The following is a 23,098-nucleotide window of genomic DNA, read 5'->3' as shown; positions in this document are numbered from 1 at the left end:
GTTCGGTGAGCTCTCGTCATCTTTTCATGTGCTCTTCCTGTAAGCCTGACATGTGATCAGTAAAGTGAGCTGGGATGCTGCAAAGTGCCGGCATGTCTGCTCGCTTTACTAACCACAGGGGTCATAGCAGCAGGAGCTGAGATAACTGGAGATCACCAGTGACCATTATATTTGTATCAGTCGGTGTGACAGTGTGATGCATTCTACCAATCAGGAGCATCCTACAACCATCTTCATCAGCTCACAACCGGCACCATGGTTTAAGTAACCACAATTGCAGTCCTTCCAAACTGGCGTATATGTGGCTTTGGCGCAATTTTTTCATGCTCACTATGGCCCTTATTCTGATCGGTGCGGCCGGATCCGAATATGCGGCCAGGACCGTGCGTGCGAAACCCCGCCTTCCATACGGATCGCCAACTCCGTCCGTACGCGGTAAGAAGCTGGCCGAACGGACCGCACGTGTATTTTACACGGAATACGCCTCCTCCATCTAAGGGAACCTCCCCCACCATTCGATGGTCGCAGACCATCGAATGCAGGACCGAGTGCTCCACCAGCTCCCGCAACCTCAGACCACACGGACATTTTTTGGTGCAAAAGCAGGGATCTGGGCGGGCAGCTGACATCCGGCGATGTCATATGTCCGCCCCCTACACGTGCGTCACGGCCGCATTACCATACGTACGCCCAGCGTTTGCATGGGAACCCCCATGAAACGTGGGGCGTATGCATATGGTAATGAGCCCAAATAGCCCTTCACGCCCCTCTCCACCCCCTGTTCGGAGTGTTCACATATCATGCGGGATTTGGCCGTACGCCCCGCTCGCACATGCGCAGACACAAAACATCGGCGGCCCGAACGCACGCGGATATATCCGCACCGACCAGAATAAGGGCCATGGTTAGTTTTTAGGTGAAGCCATTTATTGTCAAGCAACTGTGTTTACTCTTTTTAAATCATAATGACAACAGAAACTACCCAAATGACCCTGATCAAAAGTTTACATACCCTGGAGATTTTGGCCTGATAACATGCACACAAGTTGACACAAATGGGTCTGAATGGCTACTAAAGGTAACCATCCTCACCTGTGATCTGTTTGCTTGTAATCAGTGTGTGTGTATAAAGAGAGTTTCTGGTCTCCTGAAAGACCCTTGCATCTTTCATCCAGTGCTGCACTGATGTGTCTGGATTCTGAGTCATGGACAAAGCAAAATAATTGTCAAAGGATCTGTGGTAAAAGGTAATTGAACTGTATAAAACAGGAAATGGATATAAAAATATATCTAAGAAATTGAGAATGCCAATCAGCAGTGTTCATACTCTAATTAAGAAGTGGAAAATGAGGGATTCGGTGTAAACCAAATCACGTTCAGGTAGACCAACTAAAATTTCAGCCACAACTGCCAGGAAAATTGTTCGGGATGCAAAGAAAAATCCACAAATAACTTTAGCTGAAATACAGGACTTTCTGACAAAAAGTGGGGTGGTTGTTTCAAAAGGCATTTGAAGAAAAATGGGCTGCATGGTCGAGTTACCAGAATAAAGCCATTACTACGCAAATGCCACAAAGCATCCCGCTTACAATACTCCAAACAAGACGGAGACAGGCCTCAAAACTTCTGGAACAAAGTCATTTGGAGTGATGAGACCAGTGGTGCAAGTAGAAAAAATGTCTTAGTGGTACTGTGCCGAAAAATGGGCGTGGTTAGGGGCGTGGTCATATGCCGCGAGGGGGAGTGGCTACATGACTAAACTTTAAAAAACAATGACATTTCTGGTTGGGCTTGTGCATTGCATCCTGCACACAAAATGAAGGAGCCAGATAAACTACAAACAGGGATATTGCGCGCCGAAAATTACACAGTAATGCCTGTTAGGCGTCACACACCCAATACATATAATACCCATGCCATAATGCCCATTGTGCAGCTGCCGCACAACTGATGCCCATTACTAATATGCCCCCACAGTGCCACACATATGCCCCCGCAGTGGCAGATATAATATACCCCCACAGTGCCAAACATATATACCCCCAGTGCTAAGTATGCCCCCACAGTGCCACACACATATGCCCCCAGTGCTAGGTATGTCCCCAGAGCCAGATATGCCTCCACAGTGCCACACATATGCCCCCAGAGCCAGATATGCCACGCATATGCCCCCACAGTGCTAAGTATGCCCCCACATGCCCCCAGTGCCAAATATGCCCCCACAGTATGTACCACACATATGCCCCCAGAGCAGGGTCTCTGAGGTCTCCTCTCCCCTCTCCAGTCGCCCGCTTCCCTTCGGAGGGGAACGCATCACGCGTCTCTTTCCCCGGCTTCACTGTGTGACTGGGCCGTCAGCCAATCATATCTCACGGGCTGGCTCCGTCCGGCGAGTTCTGACTGACTGACAGCCCAGTCACAGTGACACAGGGAGGGGAAGGAGAGACGCGCGATGAGCTCCCCTCCGAAGGGAATCAGTTGTGGCTGGGCGTCGGAGGCCACACCCCCTGCCACTTACATATTCTATTCTACGGGGTACCGGCACTTTATGATAAAGCGGTACGCCGTACCACCCCGTACCGCCGCACTTGCACCCCTGGATGAGACCAAACTTTAACAACCATAAATGTTACATTTGGAGAGGAGTCAACAAGGCCTATGATGAAAGGTACACCATTCCTACTGTGAAACACGGAGGTGGATCGCTGATGTTTTGGGGATTTGTGAGCTACAAAGGCCCTGGAAGCTTGGTCAAAATTGAGGCAAGATGAATGCAGCAGGTTATCAGAAAATACTGGAAGAAAATTTGCACTGATCAGCCCGGAAGCTGCGCATGGGACGTACATGACAATGATCCAAAACTCAAGGTCAAGTCGACCTGTCATTGGCTACAGCAGAATAAAGTGAAGGTTCTGGAGTGGCCATCTCAGTCTCCTGACCTCAATATCATTGAGCCACTCTGGGGTGATCGCAAACGTGCAGTTCATGCAAAACAGCCCAAGAATTTACAGGAACTGGAGGCTTTTTGCCAAGAAGAATGGGCAGCTTTACCATCTGAGAAAATAGAGAGCCTCATCCACAACTACCACAAAAGATTTTAAGCTGTCATTGATGTTAAAGGGGGCAATACCCGGTATTAAGAACTGGGGTATGTAAACTTTGGATCAGGGTCATTTGGGTAGTTTCTGTTTCATTATTATTTAAAAAGAGTAAACACAGTTGTTTGACAATAAATGGCTTCACCCAACCACTAACCATGAGTGAAAGAAAAGTTTGTGAGTTATCATTGATATTCTCTGACAAATGGCCAGAAAATCACAGGTTCTGCTAGGGTATGTAAACTTATGAGCACAACTGTATATTTAATTAACAAGTATCCGATCTAATAAAAGTGTACCATTTACGCTGCATAAAACTACTTTATAGATCCATTTTTCTATCTGGCTGCAAATTTTCAGAAAACACAGAACTTTTGATGCAGCAGTGTAAATCCTCTTGCCAGTGATACCACCGAGCCAAACGACTTATGCAAGTGATAAAATACCTGCAGAATCTGTCACCTTATATATATAGAATGCCCAGGATAAAACAGATGGGGGAGGCAGATAAAAATCTACAGAACAACAATTTAAATTTTCAGGCACACATTGAAAATATGTTGTGCAGGTACTGAAGCTTAAACCCATCAGAATCCCCAAACGTTGGTAAAATGCAGTGTTCAGTCTGGCTGATTTACCACTGCAGCCCTATGAGAAAATAAAATAGCAGTGAGTAATCGCTCCTGAAAGGCATGTAGGAAAGAAACTCTAAATGCTAAATATTTGTCTTTGTCTGCATTTGGTGTGTTCTATTCCATTTGTGCTACATGGCAGAATCATGGCCATAGAGAGTGGACATAGAGTGGTCAATACAATGTTTTTCATGATTGTTAGTGTTAGGCACTAGGGGGGAGGGTTAGGGTTACGCACTAGGGAGTGGATCATGCACTAGTGTAAAGATTAAGGTTAAGCACTAGGGTGAGGGTTATGGTTAGGAACTAGGTGGAGGGTTAGACACTAGGGGGAAGGTTAGGCACTAGAGCAGGGCTTGGCACTCTAAGGAGGGTTTGGCACTAGCTGATGGTTAGGGTTAGGCACTAGGGGGAGGGATAAAGTTAGGCACTAAGGGGAGAGTTAGGCACCAGTGGGAGGGTTAGGCTTAGGAGCTAGTAGGAATGTTAAGGTTAGGCACTAGGGGGATGGTTAAGGTTAGGCACTATTGGGATTGTTAACGTTAAGCACTAGCGGCGGGTTAGGTTTAGGCACCAGTGGGCGGGTTAGGATTAGTTGCTAGTGGGAGGGTTCAGGCTAGACACTAGGGGGAGGGTTAAGGTTAGGAACTATAGGGAGGGTTAAGGTTAGGCACTGGGGGGTTAAGGTTAGGCACTAAGGTTAGGCGGAAGGGAGAGGGTTAGGGTTAGGCACTAAAGGGAAGGTTAAGGTTAGGCACGGAGGGTTAATATTAGGCACTAGGGGAAGGGTTAGGCAGTAGGGGAGGTATAAGGTTAGGCACTATGGGAAGGGTTAGGCACTAGGGAGGGTTAAGGTTAGGCACTGGGTGGGTTAAGGTTAGGCACTAAGGTTAGGCAGTAGGGAGAAGGTTAAGGTTAGGCACTGAGGGTTAAGTTTAGGCAGTAGGAGGAGGTATAAGGTTAGGCACTAGGAGGAGGGTTAGGCACTAGGGGGAGGGTTAGGCACTAGGGGGAGGGTTAAGGTTAGGCTTTAGGAGGAGTGTTAAGGTTATGCACTATGGGGAGGGTTAGGCACTAGGAGGAGAGTTAAGGTTTGACACTATGGGGAGGGTCAGGCACTAGGGGTAGAGTTAGGCACTGGGGGATGGTTAAGTTTAGGCACTAGGGGGAGGGTAAAGGTGGGTGTGGTATAACACACTGCCCGGACTCAGACAGTGGGGGGAGCGCAACAAAGCCCCTTGTGGGCTTGTTGCACTCGCCACTCTGCGGGCACAGTGCATCGATGGGCGCCACCTACTTTATTCTCCCTCTATGGGGGTCGTGGACCCCCACGAGGGAGCATACCTGCTGCCCGTGTGTCGGGCTTTTAGCAGTCGGGGTAATGACTGTCGGAATCCCGACTGCCGGTGGTCCTCTGGCACCCGTTAAGGTTAGTCATAAAATAGGAAAAGAAAAGAGGTTTACCTCTTGTGACTTTTTTTTTTAAACAATAATTTTTATTAAGAATTTTCAGTACTTGTTTAGTTTCACGGCGGCAGCATGGCTGTGCGTCTGAGTCCCCTTGTGGGGCTCGCTTGGCTCGCCCATGCTATATATATATATATATATAGAATGAAAATAAAATTTGGGGCATACAGAACAAAAAAAGGAGAAAACAAGGGGAAAACCAGGAAACAATTGTCCAGTACATACATATCCACCAATAAGCGATATATTCACAAAAAGGTCTGCATTGCATATCACATTCCAAGTAAGTGAGAAAGGGTTTCCATACCAAATCTCTACAGTAATGGAATTTATTCTCATTGCGGGGAGTTTAGAAGATTAACCTCAATTGCAGTACTATAAATCATAGAATGACCCAACTCTTCTCTGTAGGTATTCCATGTCCACCTTAAGCTTGGGTCGACCTTAATGTCAACCTATGGTATGTCGACCATTCATAGGTGTCGACCTAGTGACTGTTGACCTAGACATTGTCGACTCCCTACACCGTAACCGGTTACAATACCCACACCGACATCCAGACTGCCATAATCCCAACAGAAACAAGCAACTAAACTAGACCATAATCCTCAACCGGCAGCCCTGGCGCCGACATTCGGACAGGTGTCGGGATCCCTGCACCACTCTTCTGACCGCCGGTATTCCATCTGTCCTGATGCCAGCTACATTTCCGGCTCCATCCCTCCCCAACTCTGCTGCATACACGGACCAGACCGAAGAGACGATAAAGAGATTTAATATAGATTAGGAGATCAGTCATTATATTGAGAGCATTGGTAATTTATTCTTAATTGGTGTACTTATATTTCCTTACATTAAATAAATAAAACATTTTGGGCCAGATTCTCTAAGCTTCAAAAGTGATAAAATGGAGAGTGATAAACAGCCAGCCAATCAGCTCCTACCTGTCATTTTTGAAACACAGTCATGACAGGTAGGAGCTGATTGGCTGGCTGTTTATCACTCTCCATTTTATCACTGTTGAAGCTTAGAGAATCTAGCCCTTTATATGTTTTTTTCCTCTGAGGCGGATGAGGATGGGACAGACTCTGCACATTTTGCCACCAGGTACAAAGAAGATTTACAAGCTGCATGTCATTCCGTAAAACCGACGCCAGTTAGTATGCAAGCGGAGCGGGTACCTAAATTAAATACTTTGCTAAACTGACTTAGCTATCACGGTGTATTTGATGATTAAATTAAGTACATTATGCTACATTTCATTAGAAGAAAACATTCCTTTAAATGATATTTATGCAATGCTTGCCGGGCGACTAATGACCATTTTTCACTTGTGCGAATTTTGATGAAGTAAAGGCAGAGAACAAGTGGGAGGCTGGTCGGATATACACGGGATAATATATCACTAGTAAGTTATACCGCATGCATAGGCATCACCATTCTATTAGACAACGTTAATTACTCCTTCCAGACATGCTGAAAATACATCCATAATTATAGGCTCCACTGCCTAAATATATTAACAGCTTGGGCTATATATTACGGCGCAGACTTCTGTAACACAGGTTCTACCCTTTGGAGGCGAATATTTTGTCTGAGTAATTCTGGCAATAAATACTATAAAACAAAAATGAAAAATATATTCCAGAAAAGGATTGTGGCAAGAAAAGGTGCGCACAATATTAATGGTCAGTAGGACTCATTTCAGCGTAATTACTAAAGCCATTGTAATTAAAGTATGACTGCATGTTTTACATGAAAATAATCATACACCCTAAGTGGAAATTCATTTTATTACATGAAAGTGCATAACTTGGAGTATATATATATATATATTTCTGCCGCCGGCCATTAGAAGGGGGAGCGAGCGTGCGAAAGCCCCATTCCGACGGAGCTCCCCATCAGTCAATGCCACCTCGCCGCTGGTCCCCGTCGGTCCCCGCCGCCGTCTCCCGGAAGCAGAGACGGGCAGGGTTTCCGCCACCGAGTGACTGGGACGTGCGTGGATGGAGTCCCTCTCAGCCAGTGCTTGCCAGCAGGGACATTCTGGCGAGCGCTGGGGCTAAATGAGAGGGCCTCCATCTGTATACATAATATATATATAATTAGCGCCTAAATCCGATATCTGTCTTCAGAGCTCCCTCTCTCCATCACTTCAGTTAAGGGGTAATTTGGTCTGTCGAGTGGCCTCTAGTGGTCACTGGCAGTATTTCACCTCAGAGGTGCCTTTTATATATATGGATATATGAATTAATATTGTGATCAGGTATGTAGTGTGCTGTGAAGTACTTCAGTGTCCAAAATAAGTACCCTGTTGAATCTTCTACTTATCAGGCAACTCTTGGTCTTACGGAGTCCAAATGAAGACACACAAACATCTTCTGGCTTGGAGAGGTAGTGGACAAAAAATTTAAATATAAGTGGGAGATATTTGAAAGCTTGGTGAAAGTGGAGAGAGATAAAGCATACCTCCCAACTGTGCCAATTTTGGGTCTGTGCTGCTGTGTGGGTATTTTCCTTCAGTGGGGTAGGAGGAGCATCTATTTAGAGACAGAGAGGCTTGGGGGCATGGTCAGCAGCTCATGATGAAACAGGAGGTGTGGCTCATGATCGCAACAATCCCATGAAGCCACACCTCCTGTAGCAGATCCCACGCCCACTTTTTTCTGGAATCTAGAAATGACAGCTCACAAATTGGTAACAGCCAATATGTATGAAGTAGCATGGAGAAATGAGCCAGCAGAGAAGTTGCCCATGACAACTTGTAAACTATTTTTTGTGTCATGTTGACCTTTTAAAACTGTTGACCACTGGCAACATTTTATATTTATTAATCTTTTTGTACCTGCAGACTTAACGCATGTTGACCATATGTTGTCAACCTATTACCATCTACTTGGAATTTGTAGATTTTTTTTTTATATCACTCCATTGTGAAACTATTTGCGCCCCCCCAGGCACGCCAGAACCCTGACACGGGAGCCGCAATCTAACATCGCCGCCCTTCGCACGGCAGCCGCCGCGATGCTACCGCATATGTACTAACATATGCGGCCAGCATCGGGCTGCGGTAACGGAGACCCCCGCGATACCTGTGATGTGGGCTGCGGGGGTCTCCGTCACCTCCCGGCGGCTGCCAGCGTCCCCCTGCGTCTCCTCCTCCCCCCTGAAGCCGGATGTCCTCCCGGCTGTCACACCAGGGGGAGGAGGAGGTTAAAGGAGGACGGGAGGGGGGGGCGGCGCGCGGGCGGCGAAAGAAGCCCATAGGCTTCTATAGGGTATCGCCACCCTCTGGGTGGCGATACCCTGGCCAGCGAAAACGGGGCGAACCGGTGATGATACATAGGAAAATGCGGTAAAACGGGGGTTTTACCGCATTTTCCCTTTAGTACATCCCGCCCAGAGTGCCGCCCCCACTGGGCTGCCTCTACAGTTGCTTACCTCTAGTTACAGCCTATCGGTGTGTCTGACTGTCTCCGCCTCACGTACTGCTAGATAAAAAGTTGCCTCTCTTGCAGATCTGTCCTATTTCCAACCCTATGCTCTCTAGCCTCAAAACAAGGATACATTGCTCTGTACACCCTTAATAATGTTACTGAATTGAAATAATAATAGAAAAACAAAAGTACTTCTGAGTTTAACTATGTATTGCCATTTATAACTTTACCATTGAAGTACAGCTGATACAGCTAAAAGCACTGGGCAGGCAGAGTTTTTACTTCAATTCAGCAACTTTGAGATTACTTTGTCATAGACTGCAGAATTTAAACACATTTTGGTGCCATCAAATTGATGTTTATCTTAAAGCAGTCATTAAAATTCTCAAGCTGCTTACAGTGTCCCTGTTCTGCTTTCACTGCTCAGAATTATATAGCAATAAATAGATATTTTTTTCCAGCACAGACGACTTCTTGTTCCATATTTTCAAAATTTGTGAACTGAATGTCAATTAGTTTTATATAGTTAAGGTCCAGGTACTTTATCATATATGAATGATCTTCCCATTGATCAAGAAGATTCAGTGATGGTCTCTCCCGTTGACTTCATTTATCTGTAGTCAAACTTTGTCGATTGTTTTCAGATACATTCAAATAAAACAATAGCAGGGGCAGTGAGGGACCTATTTAAAATCCATTCATAGTGATCCAAAGATAAGTGTTCTGATTGTAATGTGGAAATCCTTGTGGCAGGGGCAGTAACATCGTGTTTTTAGGGAATGGGAACGGGATACAGTGAGCGTGTCGGAAGTCATAGGGGGGTATGCAATCTCCCGGCGCTATTTCTGACGGGGGAAATAGGGGTGGGGCCCTATTCAATGTTGTCTTTACCGACAGCATTGAAGAGGGATCATGGCAGAACGAGTCCGAGCTGTCGGGCCCGTTCTACCGATAACGGCTGGGGATTGTCACGATCTCGGACGCAGATCGACAATCTGCGGCCGTTTACGTGGACATGCCCACTTTTAGCCGATAGGCAGGCATGAAATTGAATCCCGCCTGCTGATTTACTGTCGGGCAAACCGCAAACGGGCCTGTATCACATCGACATCTGTGATCCGGGATTGCATACCCCCCATAATGTCTACATTGTCTCCTACGTCGTGATTTGGCGATTTCTCTGGAGATGTGGAGATGGGCCCATATATCTAAGGTGCTGGAGACATATTATTTACAAAGATAGTGCTGGAAATATGGGACAACGACAGAAGACTCTCACATGGGGGAGAGTTATCAACGCTTGGAAAGAGATATACAGTAGGGAGGTGTCCTATTGTTGGCAGTAATTTACTGTGCGGCAATGGTGGGCTGTTATAAATTATAGTAATTTATACTGTGCAGTAAAAGGCCCATTTTCAGGTGATAACACGAAGGTTACGGAAAGTTCCCATGTGTTATTGTGGGAGGGTCTCCCAGGGCTGGTTATCCAGGACTTTGTTCGTGTGCCCAAGTTATGGCTTCTAAAGGCTAATTGGATATCCACCGGGGAACCATTATGAAGCGAGCGGATGTGTAGGCTTACACATCCGCTAGCATTCGGCCGCACAGAGCAAAAATCATTCAAGGGTTACTTGTATTAACGACTATGCGCACTCTCCCTCATTGGGAAACGGGACCGTATTCGCTGCTCAACAAGCAGGTCTGAATCATTTCCTCAGTACACAGATACCCAAGTTTCGAACAGCAGACTACCATTTTAGTGTTTCCAAACAGGGCCGCCAATAGGGAGGTGCTGTAGGTACAGCTGTCTTGGGACCCGGCCTATAGAAGGGCCAGGCAGCTCATTTTGCCCACCGCAACCCCCCTGACTGCCTCCGCTGCGCTGCACTCAGGACACCGGCGGCCAATTAAAATGCTGCACCGGCTTTTGAGCCAATCAGAGCTCACTTATCAGCAGCCAGTCAGAGCAGCTGCCGGTACGCGAGCTCTAATTGACTCACCAGCCGGTGCTGCATTTTAATTGGCCGCCTTCATCCTGAGTTGAAGAAGTCTGCACTTCAGGACCTCCGGGCTGCAGCTCAACGCAAGAAGAGATGGGGGGAGCAGGAGCCGTGTTACTGTAAGTCAAGTGAGGAGGGGGGGAGGAGTTGCAGGGCCCAGACTGGAAATGAGTCCCCGGCCCCACAATTCCTGATGCCAGCCCTGTTTCCAAAACTATTTGGTAGTAAATCTTGCCCAACATCTACAGCTCAACATGGACATTCCATGTAAAATGTATTTCCAAATCTCACTTTGTGCAGACTTTGTTCATCCATATCCTAGATGTCTGCTCCCGCCAGTTACAACATACTCCCCTATAGACCGCTGCACATCTGGTCTGCAATGTTCCTTGACAACAGCAAACACTCCCAGCAGTCCTGGCTGCACCTCTGTATACGGACGCCAGCTCAGGAAGGATATATGTCAAACTATCTGAGTCATTCACCATAACAGCCATTCATCATTTCTAATGCTCCATAGATCTACTTTGATTGGTTATTGGCCTTTGTAATAAGGCTGCGGATAGTTTTATTAGTTAATAATGGTAAAAAAGTGGCTGATTAAGTATTCATATTTCATGGAAATTGCTATGCAAGCTGACCTAATTGCTTTCTGGAGGACACTGAATTAGGAAACCTTTTAACCACAGCAGCTATGCACAGTAGGTTTAATATTACTCTGAGCAATTGAATATATGTCTGATTAATCAAGCGAAAGTTAGCAAGGATAGTACATATATTTGAGATGTAATATATCCATATATCTCCCAGTTAATTAGCAGATAAAGTTGTTCATTTAGTCTCATGATTTATGTTTATCTATCTGGAGTAGCGCTGTAGGGATCATTATTTTTTTTTTAAAGGCAAATAGCATTAGAGATGCATCATTTCTGAATGCCCATTTTCCAGCATTCCTGTGTTAATGATGTAAGGAAATGGGGAATCCAGTTTTCAGTTGTTTTAAATGTTATTTTGGGCTGTTTCAGACCTGTTCGCTAGACTGCGTACATTCGCAGCCCACTGTTGGGCGTAACCCTGTGGCCACCGCCTGCCCGCCCCCTCCCTTCCCGGAGCGAAATTCATCAAGGCCATTGCGCATAATCGTGCATGCGCAAACCCTGACACGGCCCGTAACAAACTGGTCTGAATTGGCCCTAAATTTCTGTCCATACAGCTGTAACTTTTGCTTGTTCTGCTGTCTGAACTTTTCATCCATGTTTATACATGTATGCCCTGGCACTTTATCCAATGTAGTTATTAGCAGTGGCAGCACCAGAGGAGGGGCTACAGCACAGTTCAAATTCAAATAGGGGAGCCACACCCATTGCCCGTGAGTCAGTTTGGAATGGCAGTTGGTGGCAGTTTTGAACTGTGCTGCAGCGCCTCCTCTGGAGTTTCCCCTGGTTATTGGATACTACTTTATCAAGTGCAAAGAACTTGGGCAAGCTGTGTCCATTTATTCCATGGCAATGAAGTTAAGCAATTTCCCTTGTGATATAAATACTTGGTTGAAATGTCCAGATGGAAGCTAGGGGAAAAAAGTACAAAGTGGATATACAATAAGAATTTTATTTTATTTAGAGGTTTGTTTGACACCAAAATTATCTTCCAATTTGCTCCCCTGTTATCCAATTATGGTACAGAGCATTATTAGGGGACCTCATCCCCCAAACATGATTTGTAGTTACTTTTTTCCCTTACATTAACATTAAGCCCTAGGAAGGGGATGTAGTTAGCATCCCAGCGGTGAGGACGATGGTGTTCAGTATACCAATGCCAGCACCAAAACAGCCCTAGATCTACTACTTCTAGAACTTTTTGCTGCATTTGACACTGTGGATCACACTCTTCTCATACAAACACTACACACCCTAGGTCTTAATGATACAGCCCTCTCCTTGTTCTCATCTTACCTATCTGATCGCTCTTTCAGTGATCGCTTCTCTGACTCTACCTCCTCTTCACTACCTCTGTCAGTTTGAGTTCCGCAAGGCTCAATCTTAGGTCCTCTGCTGTTCTTAATCTATACCTCATCTTTCGGCAAACTAATCAGCTCTTTCGGATTTCAGTATCACTTGTATGCGTACAATACTCAAATCTGTCTATCAACTCCAGAGTTGTTACCATTGGTTTTTGGCCAAGTCTCTGAATGTCTCTCTGCCATCTCATCTTGGATGTCTTCTTGCCACCTCAAACTCTATATTTCCAAAACGGAATTACTTATATTCCCGCCAACTAAGAACAGTTACCATCCTGATATCTCCATAACTGTTGACAACTCAACAATCTACCTTAACCTACAAGCTCGTTGCCTAGAGGTCATCATCGACTCTGAACTGTCCTTTGTTCCCCACATTCAATCTGTCACCAAATCATGTTACATGCATCTAAAATCATATCCAAAATATGACCGTATCTTACACAAGACACTTCTAAATCTCTTATCCATGCACTCATTATATCCTGCATTGACTATTGCAATAGTCTCCTAACTAGTCTTCCCAAGAACAGACTCTCACCACTGCAATCCATTCTAAATGCTGCTGTTAGGCTGATCTACCTAGCAAGACGCTCATCGTCTGCTGATCCTCTCTGCCAGTCCCCCCATTGGTTGCCTGTATTTTACCATATTCAATATAAAACACTTCTACTAGCATATAAAGCTATTAACCATATTACACCAGCATATATCTATTTACTTATCTCAAAAAATCTCCCAACTCGACCACTCCGCTCTGCACAAGATCTGTGTCTCTCTTCTGCACGGATCACTAGCTCCCATTCACTATTACAGGACTTTCATAGGGCTGCTCCCACCCTATGGAATGCCCTTCCACGCACAATAAGACTCTCCACTAGCCTCGAAACCTTCAAGCGTTCCCTGAAAACTCACCTCTTCAGGCAAGCCTATCATATTTAAGTACCACACGCATAACCCTCTGAGGCACTTATGTATTATATAGCTTCCCTTCTGGACTTGTAACTTGGTGGGACTGCTATGCTATTACTGGTGCCTGTCCTTGTGTTTCCCTCCTATATCCCTATAGATTGTAAGCTTGCAGCAGGGCCCTCTTACCTCCAAGCCTGTCTGTTGTTACCCAGTTTGTTCTATCACTGTCTACAATTGTAAAGCGCAACGGAATCTGCTGCGCTATATAAGAAACAGTAAATAAATAAATATATCAGGAAATAGAATTTATTTCACTTTTTTTTCTCTCATTTGTTTTCCTCCAGGATTTACAAATCATCAGCACGGATGAAAACCAGGTTTTTATTGCCGTTCAAGAATGGTATCAGATGGACACGTACAACCTGTACCAGTCAGACCCACAAGGAGTCTATTACTCCATTGTCCTGGAGAATGTAAGGAGCAGCAAACAGCCAGAGGAGAACGTCCTGATAGATATTCTAGAGGTGAGTAGCAGTTATTCCCAGACACCCATTGTTCTGTTACTGGGTCCATATAGCTGTGTTAAGCCGATATGTTTCTGTGTGTGAGCAGATTAAGGTGGCTGCCGACACGCTAATTGTCTAGAAATATTTTATTGCACAGTTTGCATTCATTTTCCTAATGAATGCCCCTGGATTAAGTGTAGATAATAAATAATACTTGCCGACCACTGGGGGCACTGAGGGTTTCATGGTGTGGCAGTGCTTGGGGGATGGTTCTTGCCCACTCTTCCAGAGAGTACCACATGATTTTCAGGAGCATCCTAGCCATCCTGTGGGATAAGGTAAGCATGTAATAAATGGGCAATGCACCTCCTCATCTCCATGGTAAGAGGATTCAAGTACTATGTGTGCCGCAGCCACTAGATGGCGGAGGCAGAGCAACTCAGTTGTTGCCCCATTTGGGCAAGCACAGCCACCGACGCTGACATTACTGTTGTCAATGGCCACCCTTACACCTTGGTGATCACAGCTCCTCCTATTCTCAGGATAGACCCTGACACATTTTCAACCCCAGACACATTTGCCCATTAATTCTGCCCTGTTGTAACCCGGCAAATCGGTATCGGGATGGCTGACAAACAATGTCTATGTCAACAGCCAATAGGTCGGCACAAGCAAAATGTTGCCATGAGTTTTTCATGATTTTTTTTACCCCATTTTTTGGACATTATGTCATGGTTTACCATCCACGTGGACTTCAAAACATGGGTCCAAAAATACTAGAATAAGATAATGACCATTATAAGGAATTGTGTTCCTTATAATAGTTCTCTCTTATTTCGGAGGCCTGAAAAGAACATTCAAGACGGGCATCCGTCATACATCTCATCATCATTAAACCATAACACAGATCGGTTTTCAGAAGAAAATGTGTATATATATATATATATATATATATATATATATATATATACATAACGTTGTGCTGTCTTTTACATCCTTCTGTCTATAAAGAAATGATTCCTGTGTTTAATTGTCGGGGTTTTATTCTGCCAGTTCATTACCCTTCACAATAATGTGATACAGATAGGTCATTGTCTATAGAAGTATTAAATAAAACGTACTCAACAGCTGTTTGGCCATTGGTTGTAATAAGTCCCTCTGCTTGGATTACCACTTCTCCCAACAACTATATAAAATAACACCACAGTAAAAAGGGATTATAATGTGCATCTGTGCATGACAAGACTCCCAGAACTGGCGCATGTATTGATCTCGCTGCAAGTGATCTCGGTTATGGAAAGCACTTGTAGTAAAATTAATGAGCCGGGTACAGCAAAACATGTTTTACTAAGATGGTGAATTTTAAAGAGGCAGCACAGTGTTATAAGAGGAACCGTGCATTGCCTGGACCCCCCCAAACACCCCCCCAATAGGCAAATAGTTCTGTAACTGGAACACAGGGCTGGGTCCTTACCTTCTTTGTGTATAACCGTGACTTGAACCTCGAGGGATTGGGGGGTAAACCAAACCCTATCCGAAATGGAATTAAATGCAGACAACATCCTAGGTAAAATAATTGTGCTAAACATCTTATAATAGATGTGTATCCGTCAGGACCCGGGCGTTTACCAGTGGGTGTGGTTTTTCAATGCCTCCTCTAATTCCATCAATGTGAACGAGCTGTCTAGCCCATACTTACCTACCCGACCCTCTCCGTGAGGGAGAAAATGCTCTGTTCCTGGGCTTCCCTGGTAATGTATGATTGCCATCACCTGTGGGGAGCTAGGTAATTGATAAGAAAGGTGTTTCACCACAGGTGATGGCAATCATACATTACCAGGGTACCAGGAACAGAGCATTTTCTCCCGCATGGAGACGGTCAGGTAGCCTAGTATGGTCTAGCCAGTCCCTCTCAACCTCTGATATAGTGGGAAAATTAACTTTCCAAAGGTAGTCAGATATTTTAAGTTGCGCTTTTTAGTAAAGAAAACATTACATTTTAAAAAAAATAAGACGTGCGGTCCCCTACCGAAGCATAACCAGCCCCTGGCCCTTTCAGCTGGTTCTGTTTGTAAAAACAGAGGGAGGAAAAATTCCTGTTCCTCCTGTATTTTATCAACAGGGGAAGGGGGTAATGCCATAACCTGGGGACTTTTATGTTGGTCCCCATGGCTGAAACATTAGCTCCCAACTAGTCAGCCCTGGGAAATGGGGACCCCCCCAGCGAAGGCCAACCCCCCTGCCGAATTGACAGTCCATTTAAAAAAAAACAAATTAATATTGTCTTTTATATGGGTAACTACAGATACCATTGGGCCCTTTAATGCCCCACATGCTGGTACCTGTGGTTCTCCAAGAATGTAGGTAAACCTCTGAAAGACAATTTTTTTTACACCTTTTTTGTTTTGACTGATGCAGTGAAGTTTATCCCTTTGCAACTAACAAAACGACCTACAGTACCTAGGTCTACCACATAACAGGTGCTATCACCCCCTAGTCTGGGATACTTTGTTATGATGAGTTATATTTGTGCACAGCAGATGCCCGCCTCTGCACTCTGGAATATTCTGTGCATGTACATTGTCAACCAAATTCTCAGTGCACAGAATTCTAATATGTTCAGTGCACAGATGTTCATAATATGCATCATACTAATTGGTTCATATAATCATGATAATTGACTGCTAATTTCAGCTTTGCAAGTGTTATGAACCAGAATCAGTAATTCAGCACCAAGGATCATTTTCAGTGCTGTTGTATGGTAGTTTATATGTGAATAAAGAATATTCTGATTTGTATTTATTGAAGGAAAAAGAGAATGTCATGTACTGTAGGTTAAATAGTATGTCAATTATCTCATCTCACCTATCCTTAAGTTGTTGGGTGAGTAGTTGTGTCAGTACTCACCCCCACCAGTAGTATTCCCAGCTAAATGGAGAGATGTGAAAATGACAACCCTACTCTGACCTTACCACGCTGTGTAGCCACGCCCCTCCCCGCCCCTTCAGCAGTTCCTAGTGGGGAGTGGCATCTGGAGGCCAATCCCAGGCATCCCGAGATTGACACTTTTTCAATCCCATATCCAATCGGCTTCTATCATTTATTTATTGGTCTATAAAATGAAAGCTGGAATCTGATTGTTGCACACACAGTCCTCATATCAGCCCTGGTTACTAGGGTTCCAAACAGATCAGCTTCTAACTGCCATGTTACATGATGCTTTTTGAAAAATGACAGGGGATGACTTGTTGGTAGTTTATCTCTCTCCATTTTAGCACTTTTCAAGCTTTGAAAAATATTTCCCATGGTATTAGGAAAACTCCCATCCCGATGATTTAAAAAAAGCTACCTGGATTTGTGAGATCAGTGATCCCAGTAGCAGAAAATGAGCCTAACCAATGTATAGAGCACACATCTACCATCCTATCATGCACCTACCACATAGATCAGGATAGGAGTTTCTTGTAGAAAAAGAGGCCAGAATCTTAACACATAACACTGAACCATACTCATAACTCAACCCCGAAACTAACACTCACTGATCTGCCCAGCAACACACTGCCAACTACTGGGACCTGTCTGGTAACTTGACCTTGGGGCTTAACCCCCTCCAGGCATATAAAATACCTGCGGTAAATACCAGGACCTGATTAGCGGTTCCAGGTGCCCTAGGGTAATACACATATAGCTCACCTTGTAATGCTGCTAAAACACATGTGTAGGGTAGCCAGTACCGGAGCGCCCCAGGCACGGGGGGGGGAGATTGGTGGTGGTGTGTGGGTGTGGCGCTCCAGTGCGCGCTTACTCCGATTCGGTCACTGTACATGGGGGGAGGGGGGGTGCCAGTTATTGCGGCTGCGTTCCACGGTGCTGCCTGCCGGTGCCGCCAAGTGTGCTGGGTGCCGCTTCATTCTACATAACTCCAGGGGTAGGAAAGGAGGATCGGGTGATGCGGCAGCCGCCTAGTCGCTGCGGATGGGGGGGGGGTTTACGGCCGCCACCGGTGCCACTCACCTCCATCCGGGGGGGACAACGACGACTTACTGCAAACTGACGGCCTCCAGTGGCCGGCGCCCTAGAGCTGCCTAGGGTTGCTCAGGGACTCACCAGTCATCCTGCTCATGTTCATGTAACGAAGATTATACAACTGGCATGTAGGATCTAATGCTTGTGGCGTGGGGAGGAGACTGTGGCTTTAGGCTTACCAGCTGGCGTTGGAACATTACCTTTTGTACATTGAGCCTCATCAGCAAGTTACATTGGCACAGCCATCAGGCAGTTGCCTTAAGAACTTCACCCCCCACAGTACATTGCGACAGGTGATAGCTGTATGGAACTATTTTCAAGTTGTTGTTTCAGAAACATTCAGATTCCTTGGATGTTTACCGTTACTAGCCTTTTGTGTTATTCATATATCACTCCTTACCACTGGTATGTGTGCTTATTCTACTGTGCCGTGCTCTGAGGGACTTTTTGAAAAACTGATAAACACAAGGCTGCAGGCAAATGAGAGACTGAGGATGGGACTTCCTGGGAGCATCAGGGGCGGAGCTTAACTCAGTGAACCCTGTTTTAAAGGAAAAGTTGTTCCTTTATCACCGATGGCAACAAACCATGTGGATCTCTCCCATCGATGGTAAAAGTATTCAACATCAGTCGTATAGACCATCAATGATATTGAACCATCGATGGTTGATGGCCATCCCTATGCAGTATCGGCACCAGCTGCCTTTGCTCAAAAGCATAGACCCAATCTAAAGCTCAGATTGTATTTTATTGCGTTAGGATTGGCGGAAATTTATTTCCTGTACTAGTACAAGCCAATAAAATGATGGGTCAGGTAAAGGCTATATGTCTAAAGATTTTTATTTGCCAAAGAAAGTTCTAGTTCATTCTGATTTCTTGCAGTCTACAGAATTCACTTTCTTTTTTTGTTTTACAACTGCATCGTTGTACACAGATCACAGCCGTAGCGTGTGCAGTGTCTGCACATACTCCTATTAATGTACTTGGAATGAGAAGTATTTTATATGACCAGAAATGTTCACGGGACAGTGTTGAATGAGGCTTTAATGGTGTTGACCAACGTGGTGTTGGAACAGTGCAATAAATTATCCGCTAAACAAACTTTATTTTCCAAGCCAACCGACTTCCAGACACACTGCTGAATAGCTGACTTTAACAAATCAACAGTAATTAAAGCACATTTCCAGTGTGAGAAAGCAAATAATCGCGCATTGCCCAATACATTTTAACCAGTAAAGCACTGTGTTCTTTCCCTATTTTAAAAGTTGCACACACAGCTATTCTGTGATGGGGAACGGGAGTTCCACTACCTATAATGGTGAGGTGGAACTAGTTCAACCGCCACCTTGGCCCTGCACAATCTTTTTAATAGAAAAGCATTATAGTTTGCAGGGGGGGAGGGGGGGCAAACACCGACCACTGGCCCTGGTTCTGCCCAATGGGGGAGCGGGAGGTAATTAGGTGGCCTCTGGAAATGCGTTCCACCACCTCTCAAGGACCACTTTAAGCCCTGGCTTTGAGAAGAAGAACATCAGTCATTGTTGGGCTGCTGCAAGATTGATCAGATTCTCCTGAAAAAAACTTCACAGAAAGTTCTCTAATACTCTGCCAAAGCCCTCCTGCCAATCATATACCTCTATAAGTCATAGGAATGGTTGGTTGGAGATGATGGACCAGAGGTGGTGGAGGAGGAACTGTCCTGAGATGTGCCATGTCACTGGGGACCAGAAAACATGCAAATGCTGCATTTAAACAGACCGGTGTTATTATGGTTGACGATGGCGACAAAGGGGTAAACCTATGAGAAGTGCCCTTATTTTGTAAGATTTCCGATAGCCCACTGGTTCTCAAGCTTCCATGAATCTTAGCTTGCATTTGTCCACATATTTTATGATTGTGGACACCAGCACTGGCTGTGCCCATTACATGGTTCATATATAATTTGGTCCAGGACTACCAACCAGTGGCACCCCTTCCTGGATGTGCCCGCAGGCCCCAGGTTGTAGCGGCACACATTTTAGGAACCACCGCTTAGCCTAGACAGTTGGCTATCTAAAAGTTGTATCTGATATCTGATCTTTGTATTCCTATTTGACATAATAAAGAAACAGGGATTTAAAATAAAATAAAAAGCTATAGTCCATTAAAGGAATAAGCATCAAATAGTGTGATAGAAATATATTGATTTTCATATATGCCCTGTCTCTGGTCCTTTCTCTAACACTTCAGGGCATGGAATCTTGCTTCAGGGCTTGGTGTGTCATGTTTGTTGTCTGGTCCCTGTTTCCCCATCTTCATCTTACACCAGGGCATTGGAACAATGAGGCCTGTGAGGAGTTTTCATGAACAATGCACATATTGACGGAACTCTGAACAGAGCCGGATCATTCATTATGCAAACTAGGCTCCTGTCTAGGGCCCTGCAGGCACTGAAGGGCCTGGATCACTGTGACCCCTTGGTATGTGATTTTTTATTTATTTTAACAGATGGAGCAGAGGAATATCCCAAAACAGTATATTGTCTAAAGCCCCTGGGCCTTATTCAGCAAATTTGGTGTAGTATGAGCTGCTGATGGGTGGGATTCCGACTGTTATTAAACCAACGTCAGAATCCCGACTTCCGTGATCCCGAAGGAGGGTGAGCACTCCCAATCCCATTGCGGGCTCAGTGGCTCGCTGCACTCGCCACAGGTAATATCCCCCCTCTACGGGGGTCGGCATCCTGACTGTCCGGCTTTTTACAGTTGGGATCTCATTCTATGTCCCTCTGCCTCTCCATCACCATCTGCCTCTCCCTGTCACTCTCTGCCTCTCCCTGACACCCTCTGCCTCTCCCTGTCACTCTCTGACTCTCCCTGTCACCCACTTCTGTATTGCATATTAAGAACTTGGGTTGGAGTGGAGGAGGGGGGCCCAAATTCTATTTTTGCACCTGGGCCAACCACTCACAAGTTCCACCACTGGGTGACTCCTTAGCCGTTCTTTCAAAATAATAATTTGTGAGTCTTAATATGAGATAGGAGATACAATAACATTTCCAAAATGTAACTTATACCCAATAACTGGAATCATTCTGTGGACTGAAAAGCTGGATTGTGGCTGGATCTCACTATGGGGGTGATTCAGGTTGGATCGCACAGCACATATTCTTTACTAATGGACAAAACCATGTGCACTGCAGGTGGGGCAGATGTAACATGTGCAGAGAGAGTTAGATTTGGTTGAGTTATTTTGTTTCTGTGCAGAGTAACTACTGGCTGCTTTATTTTTATTGAAGTACACACCCCACAAAAATCTAAATCTCTCTGCGCATGATACATCAGCCCGGCCTGCAGTGCACATGGTTTTGTCCATTATCAAACTAAATGTGCCGTGCGAGTCAACCTTAATCACCCACTTTATACACGGTCTGTTTCACTATTTGGTAGTTGTCATTTGGAAAATATAATTTTTTTTTCTCAACATTGTTGGATAGTCGAGTGCTATGTATTAAATAGCAACCTCTGTGAAAGTATTATTTCCAGAATTACACTTAATTACGCTAATTGCTGAAACAGGACTGCACTTATTACAATTTGGTGAACTATGAACGGATGGCTGAACAGTGTGCTCATTCCGTAAAAGTATGATTCGCTGCCTCTGTGTGCATTTCCAAAGATACTCTACTTGTTTGAAAAATCCAATTTGCATTTATAATAATTTGAGTATAAAAGGGTAGCGGATTCTTGTATGTGTTCTGAAGAATGCTAAATAAATGTAAGATTTAAAATAAAAGGGCGGTGGGGGGGAGGGGGTAGGTGGGTACCTGTAATTGGGCTAGAGGAACAGGGATAGAACGATTTCTAAAATATTCGTCACACAATTAATGTTTTTTTTTTTTTTGTGAGCACTCTGAAGGGGAATTTCATCTACATCTACTTTGTTTTCTGTTGTTGCTGATATTTCTGTAGAAGAGCAGCATTTGCCTTCATTAATGTCAGACAGAAAACAAGAAGCTAACATTGGCAGTTAGAACAATTATAATAAACTCTGTCATTTAACCTGGAGTAAAATTGAAATTTTTAGCATCATTTTTGGCCAAAAAAATATTGGCCCACCTACCACGGCCAGGAGACCTCATCAGTTGGAGCCCTAATGTTCTGGACAGAACAACCCAGCCAGAACAACCCGGGGGAGGGGGGGGGAAGCGGGGGGGGGGGGGATTTAAAACTTAGGAATGCTGGGGACCCACCTGATGTGGTAGTAGGTGAGACAATATTTTTTGGTCTAAAATAACGCTATGAATCTAAATATTACAGTGTTTTAAATTGCAGAGTTCATTATAATCCGGTTGCCAGTGTTCTAAGGGGGGTATGCAATCTGGGATCACAGCTGTCAATCCCTGCCGACACCCGTGATCCTGGCCCGTTTGCGGTCAGATCGACCGCATAACAACAGACGGGATTCAATGGGCGCAAAGGTGGCGTAGCCGCGAAAACGGCCGTGGATTGTCCATCTGCAGCCTGGATCACGACAATCCACGGCCGTTGTCGGCAGAACGGGCCCGACAGCTTCTGGAGTCGGGCCCATTCTGCCGTGATCCCGCATCAATGCTGTCGTTCATGACCGCATTGAATAGGGAGCTGCCGCTATTTCCCACGTCAGAAATAGCGGCGGCATATTGCATATGCAGCTTAGGGTTTAAGCTGAATGTAAATGCTGCTTTTCTATAGAAATTTCAGTAATAATATAAATAAAATGTGCAGATGAAATGCCCCTTTAATGTAAAATACTCGTAGTAAACAAATAACATTCATTGAGTGACCAGTATTTTAGAAATCATTCTTTCTCCGATTGTCTAGCACAATTACAGTGGGTCTAATTCCGATATGTTGCATTCACTCGCAGCCAACAAACAGGACAGTGCCGCCATGCCAAAAGTCTGCCCCACCTCCCCATGTCATGTGACGTCAGCTGCCCACCGTGCACAGACCTCTCACTATCGGAACGGGGCCAAATTCGTC

General features: G+C 45.0%; 1 protein-coding gene across 2 annotated transcripts in view; it reads left to right on the top strand.

Annotated features, from left to right (window-relative positions):
• Positions 1-23,098, top strand: part of SORCS2 (sortilin related VPS10 domain containing receptor 2) — a 719,220-nt gene that overhangs the window by 600,361 nt on the left and 95,761 nt on the right. For both annotated transcript variants that reach the window (XM_083154662.1, XM_083154749.1), the window contains exon 9: positions 13,908-14,087. In XM_083154662.1, coding sequence (XP_083010788.1) covers positions 13,908-14,087 — 180 coding nt within the window. The remainder of the gene's footprint in view (positions 1-13,907; positions 14,088-23,098) is intronic.

Source organism: Crinia signifera, chromosome 1 (assembly GCF_055691185.1).
Source record: "Crinia signifera chromosome 1, ASM5569118v1, whole genome shotgun sequence".
NCBI classification, from domain to species: Eukaryota; Metazoa; Chordata; class Amphibia; order Anura; family Myobatrachidae; genus Crinia; species Crinia signifera.
The sequence above is the reverse complement of the archived record's forward strand: the minus strand, read 5'-3'. Positions and strand labels throughout refer to the sequence as shown.